We start from the raw sequence: 16,909 nt of genomic DNA, 5'->3' as shown, positions 1-16,909 counted from the left end.
AGCTAGCCTCTAAGCCCCAGTGCGCTGCCAGACTTTTAGCAGCCTGGAGATCGCGATCGACTGGCCGAGACTCCAGGATTGGCCAGTCGATCGCGATTGATGGGTTGGTGACCACTCATCTACTTTCACATGACATTACCTGCAGCAACAAAGTTGACAGTGTAACAACTTAAAAGGTTTCTGTATTAAATAAACAAACCTTTTTTGGTAAACAAAAAAAGATATGAATGGCCTAAATATGCAAGCTGTACCCATTCCAAAGGGACCTTGTGAGTGTACATTTAATAAGTTTTCCTATCTCTTATTATTTTTAAATAAAACAAGCCAATTACACAAAGTAAAAACACACCACCATTAGTGTTAGCATTACATATTACTTTGATCACTTATAATTGTGCAATGCACTTTGGAGAAAACAGTCTGCATCGGTTCAGATGAGTTTCACGATTGAAATTTCAGATACCACAAAAAGTGAAGGTCATCAATAAATAAATGGATTAAAAGGTGGGAGGGGAAGATGGAGGAAGCAGAAGGGTTACAACAATAAGATTAAGCAGTTAGACAGTAAGGCATATACACATCTTGATGGTTCTGTTATATTAGATTTTTAATTTTTTTTAAAAACCCTTCTTGTAGGCAACATGACAGATATTGTGACAAGTGAACTCCAGGAATTTCCAAGTATAGCCTGATACTTAAACCAGATTTTTTTTTTTTAAATGTACCTCTGAGTTATGACCTGAGTGCTATTAACTTCAATTTTTTTCCTATATAAAAGAATGTTCACTGAAGAACAAAATACTCTGAAGGTAATTAAATATCTTGTACAAAATTAATGTGACAAGCATCTTCTTGTTTAAATCAAAGAACCCTGGAACAGCAAGCTTAGGCCCACTTATATTACGCTGCATGACTGGGTTGTCATAATACTTTTTACTATTTTAAGGGATTTCCTATATTTAAAATTTTGCTTTGCTACTTTTAAACATAATAATGTTAAATACAAGTTGTTTAATATTAGCAAAAAAGGAAGAGCATGGTCAATTACCAGTTATGGTATAATTTGTTTTCATTCTCCAGTGCAACACACATGGAAAATACTGTACTCTCTATTGACTTTATTTTCCATTTGGCAAATGTTTTAACTTTGTGTGCTTCTAGTAGAAAATGGCTGCCTTTTAATTACTTTAAAAGCAACTGAAAAGCTAAGAATTCTTTACACTGGAGTAGTAGTAGCAGGGACATTAGCAAGGCATTCAAAGTGATGAAGGTTATAGGGAAAATAAATCAAGTCACACATTCTCAGCTGTCCTATAAAAGGAACCCAAAATTAAAGTGCAGATTAGTTAGAACAAAGAAAAGGATGGATGTGATAGTGTCTTCTAAAAGCTGTATCCACAATAGGGCAAAGAGTACAGAGCATTTGGGAATTAGGTCCCAACTACGCAGTCCATCTATCAGCCTAGTCAGTGTTACTTTTAATAAATGTAAGTAAAAATTACAAAAGAATCATATTACCATTGTCACTTGGCCCAAGTGCATCATTTAGGGGAAAAAAAAAAAGACTACATTGCCTAAATCAACAGAAAGATCGATACAAGTATTTTTTCCTCTGGCTAACTGAGGAAACGCATAAGGAATTCATACCTCCACCAGAACCCAGAAATTCAAATCTAGGACTGTTGGCAAGAATATGCAAGCTGACGTCACATGTTTCTTTGACAGGGTAACAAGCCTTGTGAATGGGGGGAAGCAGTACACATGGTATATCTTGACTTCAGCGAAGCTTTTGATGCTGTCTCACATGACCTTCTCATAAACAAACTAAGGAAATGCAACCTAGATGGAGCTACTATAAGGTGGGTGCATAACTGGTTGGAAAATCATTTCCAGAGAGTAGTTATCGGTGGTTCACAGTAATGGTGGAAGGGCATAACGCGTGGAGTCCCGCAGGAATCAGTTCTCGGTCCGCTTCTGTTCAATATCTTCATTAATTATTTAGATAATGGCATAGAGAGTACACCTATAAAGTTTGCGGATGATACCAAGCTGGGAGGGGTTGCAAGTGCTTTGAAGGATAGGATTATAATTCAAAATGATCTGGACAAACTGAAGAAATGGTCTGAAGTAAATAGGATGAAATTCAATAAGGACTAATGCAAAGTACTCCACTTAGAAAGGAATAATCAGTTGCACACATACAAAATGGGAAATGACTGCCTAAGCAGGAGTACTGCAAAAAGTGACCTGGGGGTTATAGTGGACCACAAGCTAAATATGAGTCAACAGTGTAACACTGTTGCAAAAAAAGCGAACATCATTCTGGATGTATTAGCAGGAGTGTTGTAAGCAAGACACGAGAAGTAATTTTTCCACTCTATTCAGCACTGATTAGGCCTCAACTGGAGTATTGTGTCCAGTTCTGGGCGCCACATTTCAGGAAGGATGTGGACAAATTGGCGAAAGTCCAGAGAAGAGCAACAAAAATGAATAAAGGTCTAGAAAACATGACCTATGAGGGAAGATTTAAAAAACTGAGTTTGTTTAGTCTGGTAAAGAGAAGACTGAGAGGGGACATGATAACAGTTTTCAAGTACATAAAAGGTTGTTACAAGGAGGAGGGAGAAAAAATGTTCTTCTTAACCTCTGAGGATAGGACAAGAAGCACTGGGCTTAAATTGTAGCAAGGAAGGTTTAGGTTGGACATTAGGAAAAACTTCCTAACTGTCAGGGTGGTTAAGCACTGGAATAAACTGCCTAGGGAGGCTGTGGAATCTCCATCATTGGAGGTTTTTAAGAGCAGGGTAGACAAACACCTGTCAGGGATGATCCAGATAATACTTAGTCCGGCCATGAGTGCAGGGGGCTGGACTAGATGACCTCTCGAGGTCCGTTCCTGTCCTATGATTCTATGAAGTGGTACCCAGGTTCCAAACCACACAGGGCTTTAGAAATCAATGTCAACAGCCTGAAATATATCAGTTATTTCCCGGCTTCTGGGTGCAATATTCAGAATGTGCAATGACTACCACTGCCACCCAAGCAGACATCCAAGAGACAACAATTGAGAGCCCTATCTATCTTTGGGTTTACTCTGGCTTCTAGACTGCAGGAGTCCCAAGATGATGAGAATGAGGGCTGGGCAGTCGGCCATTCTGTTCAGGATACCACTTGGTCTCCAGCACTATCCCACTGCATGGTTCAGAGTTGAAGAGCTGCTCATTGGGCAAGGAATTCCTCCTGTAAGTGAGCTCCCCACCTCTTGTGTATTTCTCTCTCTATTCTGAGGCCTGTCCTCTGTGCTGGGACCAGGAAGGGTTTAATTAAGAGGAGTAAGGGGAGGAGAAGGATAAGATCAGTCCCTTTAAATATGAAAAGTTCACAAATCTTTCCTGAGTGATCCTCTACAGTCCTCAAATACTGGGTCATTGCAAAGGAAGGAGCTCCTGTTTAAGCGTAGGTGACTATAACCTTCTCCATCCACATCCATCACCTCAAATGCTGTTGGAGAAGACTCTCACCTCCAGTTTGGGGTTGGGAACAATTCCCTGGCTGAGATGGGTTTCAGAGCTGTCAACAAGATAGTAGGTTCTCTCACTGGGCTATATCATCCCTTTGCACTCTTTCCCCTTGGCTCAACAACAAGCCAATCTGGTCACCAAATTTATTAGGGACTGAGTCCTCTCCACAGTAGCATGCTCAGTGCATCTCCTAAAGCCACTTCAAAGAGCCCAACTGCCATACATGGCAGGGGGATGGGAGGGCAAGTTTAATAAAATGCAAGAGACCAAAATTGACATTATGGAGAGAATGAAAGAGATCCTTGAAAGGGACAGGACTCTTCAATGGCACAGAGCTAAACTCCTGTGGGCCAATAGCTGCAGAACTAAATCCAAACTGTATAGAATTCCAATTGAGCAAAGGCTTTTTAGAGTGCTTCGATCAATGAATCTGAAAGCTTTGTTTTGATAGTCATTTATTTTAGAAGTTACCTAGTTCTGTTGATTTGTTGGAACACTCCACATAACTGATTTCCTTGCTTAGTTGCTGAGATACAGAGCTTTTGAGGAACTTCAAAGTACTTTAGGGCAGCTAGATTTTTTTTTAAACCACGTCAGAAGTAGTTCTTTGTTGTGGATTAACAAATGTTATATAGATAAATTACACAAGTTTGGATTTTTTGGGGTGGGGTTTTTATTGGAGGGGGTGTAGTATGAACTTTGTAAATAGCTAATATTTTGAATGCAGTTTTAAAGATTTTTTTATCTTACCCTTTACAGCAGGGGTGGGGAACCTTTTTTCTATCGGGGGCCACTGACCCAAAGAAAAAAATCAGTCACGGGCCACACACAGCCCTGCGGGGGGTGTGGAGGCTCAGGGCTTCCCCTAGGCTCCGGGGCGGGGCCAGAAATGAGGGGTTCAGGGTGTGGGAGTGGGCTCAGGGCTGGGGGTTAGGGTGCAGGCTCTGGGAGGGGGTCAGGGTGCGGGTTCCAGCTGGGCGTCGCTTACCTCAGGTGGTTCACAGTTGGCAGCAGGGCTAAGGCAGACTCTCCCCCTGCCCTGACCCCACGCCACTCCTGGAAGCTGCCACGATGTGGCCAGGCAGCGCTGCACAGTGCGCCTGTGGGCGGAGGTAGGTGCACATGGACTAGGAGCTTTCTTGAGTGCCCCTGCGTTTAGGGGCTGCAGCCAACTGACCGGCCTGGCACCCTAGCTTCCCCCTGCAGTGGGGCAAGCCCGTGGGGGTGGGGTGGGGGGCCAGACACCGAGGCTCAGGGCTTCTGGCCCGCACTTCAGAGACTTGCCATGGGCCAGATGAAATTAAACAGGGGGCCGGATCCAGCCCATGAGCTGGAATTTCCCCACCCCTGCTTTAAAGTATGAAAAACCTGGCCCTTCTGAATTTTTCATTTCATTTCATTTAAAATGATTTTACTCATTGGAGATGGAACTGTTCCTTACTCTCCCTTCATTTGTGCAGATGCTTCTCTAGAATACTTGGGTTTTTTTGTTTTGTATAAAGATATGACAGAATACAGACATACCAGGGAATTAAAACTAGCCAATTACCAAGCCAAATTGCTAAAGGACATTTTTTTGAAGTTAAGTATTACTTAATGCTTAAGCATTACTTTTTTGCCTCCACTAGGTGGCATTATTAGTAGGCACAACTTATTGATATATTGTGTGGCATCTAATTACAGCATTAGAATTGTTTTAACTGAATCTTCTCTGAAGTAGGAAGCTATATGACTTCGTTGTGGGAGAATGCCTATGAGCAAATTTAGTCAGTTATGTATCTTCTGACAATAGCCATGCTACAAAATGTCCGGTGATGCTGCAGAAAGGAATCAGAAAGGAAACCGGTTTTGAACCATGGGAAACTTCTGTCAGAGAGAAATTGCAAATTAAGAAATGCGTTTAAATTAGGATATTTTGCTAAAGTTTCCCATCACTGTTGACACAGTTTAAAACTCTACTAGTAAGAGCAACAATGGATCATTCACATAGAAAAAAATCTCTGGCCAGCTGTTGGTTTTTAAGAATGTCTTCTAACCCTGTTCAGAGCAGGTCTAGTAGACACATTACTTAAAATACTTGTAGTCACTAATCCCTTGGGTCAGATCCTTAGCTTGTGTAAACTATCATAACTCCACTGATTTCAAGGGAGCTGTGATCATTTATACCAGTTCAGGATCTAGCCCTTTGTCTATACTAGCGCTATTACCAATGGAAATAAACAGCAGTAATAATGGTGGGGAATTTTTAGAAAAAGTTTCCGAATATAGAAAAGAGGTTGCATTTTTCAAAAGGACACAGATCTCTAACAGTCATTAGGTTTAGGAGCGCACACATCTTGGCATTTTTAATTTTTTTTTTTTAAACTGAAGTGTAAACATACCTTTTGTGCTGCAGAAGTCCTGGAAAAAATCTCACTTGTGTAGAACATGTTGTATTTCTATTACTGATGATAAAATATTAGTAAAGGATTGTTACTTTATTTAGGTTTGGATTGAACGTACCTGGTCTTGCATTTGTAACGTTGAAGATGTTTGTTCTGAAGTCTCCATGCTTTCTGTCTTCGTGGGATTCTCATTTTGCTGCATTCCAGAACTTGATATAATACTTAAGTCACTGATCTGAGTCTAAAAAAGAAAATATTTACATAAATACATCTGTTTTCTATCCTTACCCCAGCAGCACAATTGCTGTAATTCCGTCTGCACTTCCTTTTCCACTCTTATATATACAGAATGTAGATCTTGTTGATTTTTATAAGTTCATAAGTTTTAAATAAAATGAGACAGTGACATTCACCATATTAAATCTATGAGCTGTGCTCACTATTATTTTGTTGTTCTCTTACTGGGAAATTTACAGGACTTCAGTTTCATATTTTTTCCCCACTTAATAGAAACATGTTCAATTTATAAAAAGGTGCCAATCATGTAAACTACGGACACTAGCTGTAAACAATAAAATCTGCTACACTTCATTACTGCAAGAATTTACACCACATACAAATTACACTTCAAAGATTTGTACACGTTCATTCACTGGAAAAAGGACTAGTTATCTATGTTATCTCTATTGTAGTTATTTAAATGTGCAAGCGCATTAATGGAGGAACAAATTAACACTTGTAAAATACAAGGCAAGGAGAGCACAGAAAATCAGGAAATTAGCTGAGGCTACAGATCCCATGTTGTTTAGAGATGTTAGATAAATGTCCCAGCTGTAATACAGTAAGATAATAGTCAACTTCATGATTCAAGTGGCTTTTCACTTGAGTATTGTTTATGATGCATTTATTTCAAAAGCTGAAATTGATGTAACTTACTATAAGAACTTCAGCCTATATAGCACTTTATCCTAAGATCTCTCTAAACACTAGCATCATCAAGTGATGTCAGCATAAAACAGGGGAATGTTCTTGTTACTTAACTGCTGAAGCTGCAAGGCGAGCAAATGGCATCTTACAGTTCATTTTGGGAGTTTTCTGAAAGGGCTATGAGGCTGCGATTTTTTGTTTTTAAAATTTCTCAGTAATTGAGCAAAACAAAACAAAGACTATATATTTAGATTCCAGGACATTTCTCCCCCACTCCTATCAGCTTCTAACATTTAAGTAGTAACATACATTAGACCTAAAGTCCTTGACTGTTTTGTGGCTTATAAATGAGATTTAGAAGCGTGGCTTTTTTTCACTGTCATCAAAGGATTGGCTATAATACACTTCATTATCTCCCAGAAAGGGGAAGGAACAAACCAAACCAAACCCCAACCAACAAAAAGCATCCACCCACTTGATATAAAAATCTCGGAATTCATTCATTTTCACATATGGACTTGATGTAGAACGTACTTGGAGGATTAAACTGATTTAGAATCCTAGATTAAATCACTCGGGCCTTTATAAATCTCTTTTTCGCTCTCCCTCTGTCCCCTTCTCATGCTGACTCTCTGCCAATCTCATGTGAGCTGCACACAAGGATTACTGTATGATCCATCTGGAACGTACTAGGCAGATAATTACACATGAATTTGTGTTTCAGTATTTAAGAGCAGAAAGTACTTATCAACTTGAGTGCCCCAGAAGAATTGGTAAAGAAATAAGACTGCATATTCTCCCAAGAAACACTCTTCTTTACAGCAAATATGTTTACTTAAATTACACAGCATCAGTGTGGAAATACATGGACAAAAGAATAAAGAGAAAGACTCTATAATTAAATAATTGCAGACATGTCAATCTATTCCACAAGAGGTTTCCTTCTAAAACTAATGTGGTCATTCTTTTATTAATCCCACATCTTGAACTAGCTCAATTTTGCTTATCTGGGAAAATTTGACACAAACAAATACACAAAAGAGTGGAAAACCATGGGATTATCCTTGGCTCTGATTCACTTTATAGCTTGACACAAAATCAAAGAAAGCAATGAAACTAAACACTAATTACTATTTTAAAAGATTTTTTTTAAATAGTAGTCACAACTAATATGAGAGAATGTCACTTAGCAAATTAAATAAAACATAACATCCATAAGTGTTTAAAATCATATGTATTTTTATAGAGAAGTTTATAAAAAATTGCAAACATGCAATTGGCAAAAGCAAATTTGATATCAGATTGGCTGAAAATTGTAGAAGGAGAGATTGGTTTCATACATATAGCATCAAACATGTCAAACCCTATATTATTCGGAAATGCTTTGTTTTTAAATACATCAGAGGTTTTTAGTTTTAATTTAATTTAATTGCAGCAAGTCATTTCAGGCTATACAACATGCCTAAATCACAGTTCGGGGGTCGGTGAAGGCCCTTGGTCTTTTGCCTCATGATTCAACACCACTTACACTATTTAAATTTGGACCTGCAATGCACATCCTATCATGATTCATGTCTCAATCAATCCATCTCCTCCCGTGAATTTCAGTACGCGGAAAAAATGCAGACTGAAATACAGTGCAGAACATGTACAATTAACAGAATCTCTTGAGAATGTTTAATTTTTTGTAATACACATTTATGACTATATTTAATACAAGTCATTTCTACTGAGCTGCTCATGATATACCTTTGTTACCAAAGACTATGAATACTGTCAAAGAGATAAGACAGCGGATTAATACTCTGTATCGTGTGTTTAATCTCATTTATCTCAATTTCAGAAAAGAACAAAATCAGAATATTACAAATTTAATTTTTATTTCCTAATGTCCAGTTTTAAAATTATATGTGAAATACTAGATCTTAAAAAAAATATAGTGTACTCCTCTGGCGGGCACCTCAATCTACAATTTAATACAAGTGTTACTTAAGCATCTCACTTTAGTAAGCATCTCGCTATTGGAAGAAAAAAGGAACCTCAAGAAGTGAATGCAATTAATTTGAACTATACAGTATTACTGAAGACGTCTGATACAGGTTATAATACTTATGTACAAAACTGCCCGACTACACTTTGCTCCAACGCTCACTGAAGTCAAAGGCAAAGCTCCATTTGATTTCAGTGAGATCTACATTAGGTCCTTAAATCAAAAGAAGTACTTGGACTAGTTTTACATTACTAATATAGATAATCCTCCAATGCATCTCCCCTCCCACCCAACAAAAAAGTTTCCTTACTCGTTCATATTCATCCTTGGCTTTGCTAAGCATTTCCAGGATATCAATGGGTTTGTTTTCACTGCAACCATTAGTTCTGCTGGGACTCTTTCTGTCATGTGAAACTTGCTGAGATCTTTGAGCTTCTTGTTGTACCACTCTATAACGGGGAAGAGAAGAGGGAAAAGAAACTGGATTTCAAAAAAATGTTATTTGGAATCAATCTGTCATACAGAATGCAGCAGTAAATGGATACACTACTATTTATGAATAAATTTTGTACTGTGTGAATAAAAAAACGAATAAGTCATTGATCAGAGCTATGCATTTGCGAACAAATCTCTATAGTCCAACTGACAGTTTGACTATTTTACGATTAACATGCAACCCAGACTGCCCTGATCTGTGTCCCACAAAATTTTTCTGCAATATGAACTGCCTCTGCATAACTGTCACATTTAGAAGTTTTTTTACAATAAAATAAATTTGTAGATACCTAAACATGGATTATACAAAGAACACATGTATTACATTGTAAACTGAGTAGCATGGTTTCTCCGTCTTCACTGACTAATGTACAGCCTCTCCATTTTTGGCCACATCACCTACCAAAATAAAATGTGTGCCCGGCTACACTTAGGATATGTCTACACTGCAATTAAAAACCTGAAGCTGTCCTATGCCAACTGATTTGGACTCACGGGGCTTGGACTAAGGGGCTGTTTAATAGCAGTATACATGTTCAGGTTTGGTCTGGAGCCAAGGCTATAAGACCCTGAGAGGTGGGAGGGTCCCAAAGCTCAGGCTTGTGCACACCGCAACTAAACCACCACACAGACGGAGTCCGAGTCAGTTAGCATGGGCCAGACATGGGTGTCTAACTGCAGCATAGACATACCCTTAAGGATCTGGCCTGCTGTGAAAACACATACACTGGGGAAAGCAGCTGGCTGCCACTGGTGGCGTCATTATAAAGACTCTTCAGTGCCTGTCATAAATATAAAGGGAAGGGTAAACACCTTTAAAATCCCTCCTGGCCAGAGGAAAAACCCTTTCACCTGTAAAGGGTTAAGAAGCTAGGATAACCTCGCTGGCATCTGATCAAAATGACCAATGAAGATACAAGATACTTTCAAAGCTGGAGGGGGGGAGAAACAAAGGCTCTGTCTGTGTGATGCTTTTGCCGGGAACAGAAAAGGAATGGAGTCTTAGAACTTAGTAAGTAATCTAGCTAGATATGCGTTAGATTATGTTTTGTTTAAATGGCTGATAAAATAAGCTGTGCAGAATGGAATGTATATTCCTGTTTTGTGCCTTTTTGTAACTTAAGGTTTTGCCTAGAGGGATTCTCTATGTTTTGAATCTGATTACCCTGTAAGGTATTTACCATCCTGATTTTACAGAGGTGATTCTTTTACTTTTTTTTCTTCAATTAAAATTCTTCTAAGAACCTGATTGCTTTTTTCATTGTTCTTAAGATCCAAGGGTTTGAGTCTGTGTTCACCTATGCAAACTGGTGAGGATTTTTATCAAACCTTCCCCAGGAAAGGCGGTGTAGGGTTTGGGGAGGATTTTGGGGGGAAAGACGTTTCCAAGCGGGCTCTTTCCCTGTTATATATTTGTTAGACGCTTGGTGGTGGCAGCAATAAAGTCCAAGGGCAAAAGGTAAAATAGTTTGTACCTCAGGGAAGTTTTAACCTAAGCTGGTAAAACTAAGCTTAAGGGGTTTTCATGCAGGTCCCCACATCTGTACCCTAGAGTTCAGCGTGGGGAAGGAACCTTGACAGTGCCAGAGATGTAAGAGCAGGCTGCCACCAACTTCCCGGCTCTGGAGAGAAGAGTGAGCTCCTCATTTCCTTCATCCTCCTTGCAGTTCTCCCACTCACTGCTTCTTGTAGCTGTAGAGGATCTCTCCTCCTATGACCCCATTACCTCTCACTTCCCTGCTAGCCTTGCAAACATCTGCAAACTTCAATTTTAAAAAACAGTATGTATGGGACTGAGGGGCACGATATGCAATCATGAAGTGTGACTCCACTAAAATATTATCCTAGTAATTTTATAATAGAAATATTATTCGAGAGACAAGGTGGGTGAGATAATATTGTTTGTTGGACCAACTTCTGTTGGGGAGAGAGAGAGACGCGGAGCTCTGTGTAAGCTCGAAAGCTTGTCTCTCTCCCCAAACAGAAGTTGGTCCAATAAAAGATATTACCTCACCCACTTTGTCTCTCTAACGTCCTGGGACCAACAAAGCTACAACACCACTGCACTCAGCAATATTATTAACATAATACTATAAAATCTTCATATCAATTTTCAGCAGCAGTAACTACTTCAGTGCATGACACTGACTGGGCATAATGGCCTTGAGCCCTCAAGGCTTCCTAGCCAGTCAATAATCCCCAGTAAACCTACCCCTCAACCCTTTTTTGCTTAAACACAGGAGAAAAAAAAAAAGAAGTGTTAAGGGTCAGACATAAAGGCAAGTGAGCTACTGAAGTTAAGGCTACCATAGATCAATATTTTTTTTAAAAGATATGACACTAGTCTGTTCACTCGGTGATGTATTTTTAGACAGAGATGTGATAACTGCCTTGGCCTGAACAGCCCTCTTAGGAGGATTACAAGATATATGTAACAAAGGAAAGTTGTAGGAAATCTGCTCTGTCTGAAACAGTTTTCCCTTGATTATAGCACGAATATTCAAACAGTTATTTTTCTGTGTCATTGAGGATAACAACTAGTGTGTTTCATTGACCAACCAGCTCCTTTAAAGACCTCCTGTTGTTCTCAAAAATCATTTGGGATTTATAATTTAAAAGGTTGTACAACTGATATAAGGCTGTGAAAGGCTATACCAAGAAAATGTGTTTACTGCATGTAGGAATGGAAGCAAATGTGATGTCAAACACTGAGCTGGGACATTACTGACTACCAGGAGGAAAAGCAGGCCTATTAGAAGAAAGATTCTTCTACATATATTTTGGTAATCAACAATTATAAGGGAAATCTAGTCTATAGCATTAAACTGTTAAAAAAAAAAAAAAAAAAACCAAACACCCTCCTCCCTCGCCACAACCCAAAACTTTCGTCTCATACATTTTCAGCATCCAAGATTCACTAGAGCTGTATTTACGTAATGAAATCTTTAGTGGGAAGGCTGAATTCAAGCAATGAATGCATCTGATGAAGTGAGCTGTAGCTCATGAAAGCTTATGCTCAAATAAATTTGTTCGTCTCTAAGGTGCCGCCAAGTACTCCTTTTCTTTTTGTGAATACAGACTAACACGACTGCTACACTGAAACCAACATAATACTGTAACTCTGCAACCACTGCCATCAAGCAGCCCTGTACAGGCATGAGGAATCCCTGGCTGCATTAGTGCTGGTATAGCTGGTTCTTCATCACACCATTAGTCCTTTCACTGCCCGTTCTCCTATCTCCCCATCTAAGGGAGTGCAGGTGCAAGAGGAGAAGGCACATGGCTAACACATTTCAGTGATGGGAGGAGAGTAAACGTAACATACATTTTCACTCTCTTAATAGTTCATAAGATATATCTATACAAATACATTACTTCAGAAGATAAATTGTAAACACAACACCTTTTAAAAGCCTTTTTAAAATCCGCATTTATCAAGTATTTCAAGAAAAACAAGCATTGTAGACAGGGTAGAGCTTAGGAGCTGGCATGTCACTTCAGAAATCTCATGCTGTGTAACTAATGGCTGATGGGAAAGCCAAAAGGTGCCATCATAACAATCACAGAAAATGTCAATCATTCAACCCTTCATTTTTTTTTCCAGGTCATAAAGGGTTCCAGGATAAGTTAACTCTTTCTGCTGATTTTACAGAGTGGCCAGTAAGTATGTTATTTATGGATACCTTTTTAATTCTTATTTTTAAAAAGAAAGCTTAAAAATCTTACAAGTTTTCCCTGGACGGTTTATCAGTTAAGCTAATTTGTTTCACTGGATTTTGGAAAAGCTGTGCTCTTCAAAGTAAGGTTAGACATTACAGCTGGCTGTACAGTTCAAGGAAAGAGGCAGAAGAACACAGCTTCTTTCCCAGTTTTGTTACCCAAGGCAGCTTTATACACATTTAATTGTACAGCTACACAAAAACTGCCCACTTAATTGCTGGATTGCCTTATATTTCATTGTTATTAGTTATATTGCATTTAAATTTCTCCCCATTAGCAGACATACATTCACTAACAGGCATAATATGGATGCCAACCCATAGTTTTATATATTTGCTCTGCCAGATATTTTTTAAGTGTTATAACATTTGCCGATTTGGATGATAGAGTTTCTATGGCTAAGACAGCATGTTTAGTTCTAGAACCCTACATGGAGATACAGGGCTAGTCAGCTGACTTCTCTGGCAACCAAAGCAGGTGGATTTCTGTAGCTCCAACTCAGGAGGAAGTGTAGAGTCAGACAAAAGGAGAGCTAGGTAATGAATCAACATGTCTGGCACGAAAAAGGAATAAGAACAGCCAAGTCATACAAGTTAATAAAAGGAGACCTCCAGGTGCACCTTGGACAGTAACACTGCACAAGCACACTGTGTTGAGGGCAAAGAGAAAAGACTCAGATCATCTGATTTCATACTGGCAGCTAGAGCTGGTTGGGAGTTTTCAGACTGAACATTTTTCTGTCAGAAAAGCCCATTGGTCAAAAGCTAAACATGTTGTAGAAACATGTCAATTTCAACTAATTTTCATTTTTGAAAAACACCACATGAAACATTTTAAGAATATGGAAGCATTCTCTTGTGAAATGTTTGGAATGTTGTTTCAATTGGTTTGTTTTGAAACTTCTTTATAATTATAAAAAATAAAAACCCATTAAAATCAGAATATAATATTTTCAGCAAAAAAACTCAAAACAATTTTGGGGAGGGAATTTCATTTCACAGGAAATTTTGAAGCTTTTGTTCTATTTGAGAACATATGGAATTTCCCATTAAATGGAAATCTGGTTCCCACCCAGCTCTACTTACATCTTTCTGAACAAAAGTTTCCTTTAGGGCAGTTAGTTCCCGAGCTTAGCCTTAGCCCAAACCAATTAGTTCTCCCCAGAGTTTTGAGAAAATTTTGGTCAGTCATTGTTGGGTTTCGTGAGAAGGGGCCACTTTTTCCATCTTATAAAACTCTAAATTCATGTTTTTTAGTCAGGGCTACCAAAGACAAACACAAACCCATCCACCTTTAGTTGTAAACTTTGCCGGTACACAATCCTTGACAATAGCAAATACCTTTGCTAGGTTGGGGAAAATATTTTACATATAAGGTTGACTGAAAAAGAATAGTTTCTGAGCATGCTCGAAGGGCAAATCTCCCTGACACCATTTACCTCAACGAGGAAGGAGCTTCAGGAACACAGCTGAACTATAAAAGCAGTAATTAAAACGCAGCCTTCCCCCACCCTATATTATTTCTACGCACACACAAACTGAAGACAAAAGTGCATGTTAATGCAAAATAAGTTTGTACACCTAAAAACTAAGAATAAAGGAATGCCAAAGTAAAATTTCCTGCAACATTTACTCCTGGGGGAATTCTGCACCACTGTGCATGCACAGAATTCATGCCCCTCTCAGATTTATTTGCTTCCCCACAGAAAAACGACTTTCTGTCAGGTAAGCAAAGAGAAGCTGCAAGAGCAGTCACACATTACTCCCTAGCAGCGCAGATACATCCTTTCAGGCACCCAGAGTAGCTGGCGGACAGGTAAATCACTGTGGGACTGAGGACACCCAGCCAGTGGCTCCTACCTGAGCCGAGATCAGCTGCTAGTCCCGGCTGGGCTGGAGAGGACAGGACTTCCTCTGTCCCCGCAAGGGGCAGTGGGGTTGTGTCAGACCCACCCCCGGAAACCTCCCCCAGCTGCAGAAAGCTCAGCATCCTCCCCTGCTTCCTGCCCCCATCGCTCCTCAGCTGTGGAGGTAGGTAGGTAGGGAGGGAGTGGGGGGTGTCACTGTACTGGGAGCTGCTCCCCCATCCACTCAACCCCCCGAGCATCCAGACCTCCCATACCCAGACACCCCTGCCAAGCCTCAGCCGGTATATCCAGAACCCCCCAAGCCCTATATATACAAACCCCACCCACTGAACCTCAACCCCTACATCTGGAGCCACCCTGCACCCAGACCCCCGCCTCCAGACCCACACTCCTACTGAGCTGCCTGCACTCAAACCCCCACCCTGATGCCTCACCCTCTGCATCACCCTGAGCCCCCATATCCAGACCCCCCATGCACTGACCCCCCAACTACCTGCATGCAGACCCCCACCCCATTAAGCCCCGCTCCTCCAGTACTCAGACGCTTCCCACCTGCTGAGCCCCCCAGACTCCTCTGCTGAGCCCCAACCATCTTCATCTGGAAACCCCTGCAGAGTCCCATTGACCCTGCACCTGGAACCCCCAATGAACCTCTGTGCATCCAGATCCCCCCACACCTAGACTCTTCACTGAGCTGCCTGCACTCAGATTGTCCCACGCAGAATCCTTTCACCTGGATCCCCCCCACACTGAGCCCCTCAACACTTGGATCCTGCCTGCCCCACACCTGGCGCAGAGCAGTAGGGCCCCAGAGTGTTGTTGGGGCAGGCCCAGGCCTTGTGCTATGTCAATGATGAGGCTGCACCCGACTCTGAGTCTGTGTCCTGGGGGTGGGGAGGGGGGCTGCGGGGTGATCTCCCACCTTTGTGCAGCCAGTGGCCTGAGCTCCACACTACCATGCTGGAGCCTCTGCATTTATTTATTGACAAATAACACTTGCAGAATTTTAAAAATAGTGTGTGCAGAATTTTTAATTTTTTGGTGCAGAATACCTTAATGTTTATTCCTGAGGGCATCCATGTTGAACATCCTGTATATATTAGAAACGCACTTAAAAATAAACCAAACCCGTCTGTGGGTTCACCTCAACATAAGTTGCCCTGTCTACAATACATTTTTTAACATCTATTGTATCTTAAAAACATGATAACATGTTTAAAAAAATACATCTTTTATCCTAATATGGATTAAGAGTCTCTTGAAGTCTCTGCCTCCATCACCAGTTATTCTTGTGCAGAGAAGATTCAGGCCACTTGGGGGAGGTGGGGTGGCAAGAAAGCTTAAAGTCTGCAGAAATTCACAAGGTCACTAGAGAGGTGAACATACTGGTTCAATCCAACCTCCAGAAAGAACAAACATTATCATCTTCACCCACAAAATGGATCTTTCCTACTTTCATAGCAGTGGACAGTTACAGTTCCTTAATTTTCTTTAATATTTCAGGTTTTTCAATGCTCTAAATATATCAGACGTGCATACCAAATGTGTATTTTATACATATCAAAAAATTTATTCAAAAATCAGAAATGTATTTTCAACACCATATTATACATAATACATACATACACATACATTAAAAACAAAAAAGATTGATGCAAACTGTTGCAAACACACAAATTTTGAAGGTCATCTAAAGCTAGAAGTCTTTAGTAGCTGTTTTTTAATAGTTACAGACAATCAGAAGAGATGCTTTAGAAAAAATACAGGTGGAAAGAATATTTTTGGATGAAGTAAACTCCACTCTATTTAAAAATTACCTGTATTACTGTAACTTTCCAAACGTTTGTGACTTGGATCTTAAAAGCTGGTGTGTGACAGCTCTATTAACTTAGAAGTGGGATCACTGCACAATAAGTTTATTGACTAAAGCATCCAGGCAGCACAGGGATTGTCAAAGCTCAAAGAGAGCCAGCACACAGCCAGAGAAAGCAACTTAGAGAGGGCA

At 40.0% G+C, this 16,909-nt stretch overlaps 1 protein-coding gene across 1 annotated transcript in view; it reads right to left on the bottom strand.

Moving 5' to 3' along the window:
- The window catches only part of DCP1A (decapping mRNA 1A), a 49,061-nt gene that overhangs the window by 14,216 nt on the left and 17,936 nt on the right, over positions 1–16,909 (bottom strand). The window contains exons 5-6 of the mRNA XM_074957789.1: positions 9,133–9,271; positions 6,024–6,146 (exon numbers count right to left, since the gene is read on the bottom strand). Of these exons, the coding sequence (XP_074813890.1) occupies positions 6,024–6,146; positions 9,133–9,271 (262 nt within the window). The remainder of the gene's footprint in view (positions 1–6,023; positions 6,147–9,132; positions 9,272–16,909) is intronic.

The sequence above is a fragment of the Natator depressus genome, chromosome 7 (assembly GCF_965152275.1).
Source record: "Natator depressus isolate rNatDep1 chromosome 7, rNatDep2.hap1, whole genome shotgun sequence".
Taxonomy (NCBI): domain Eukaryota; kingdom Metazoa; phylum Chordata; order Testudines; family Cheloniidae; genus Natator; species Natator depressus.
Note: the sequence above shows the minus strand (reverse complement) of the source record. Positions and strands in the feature narration are given on the sequence as shown.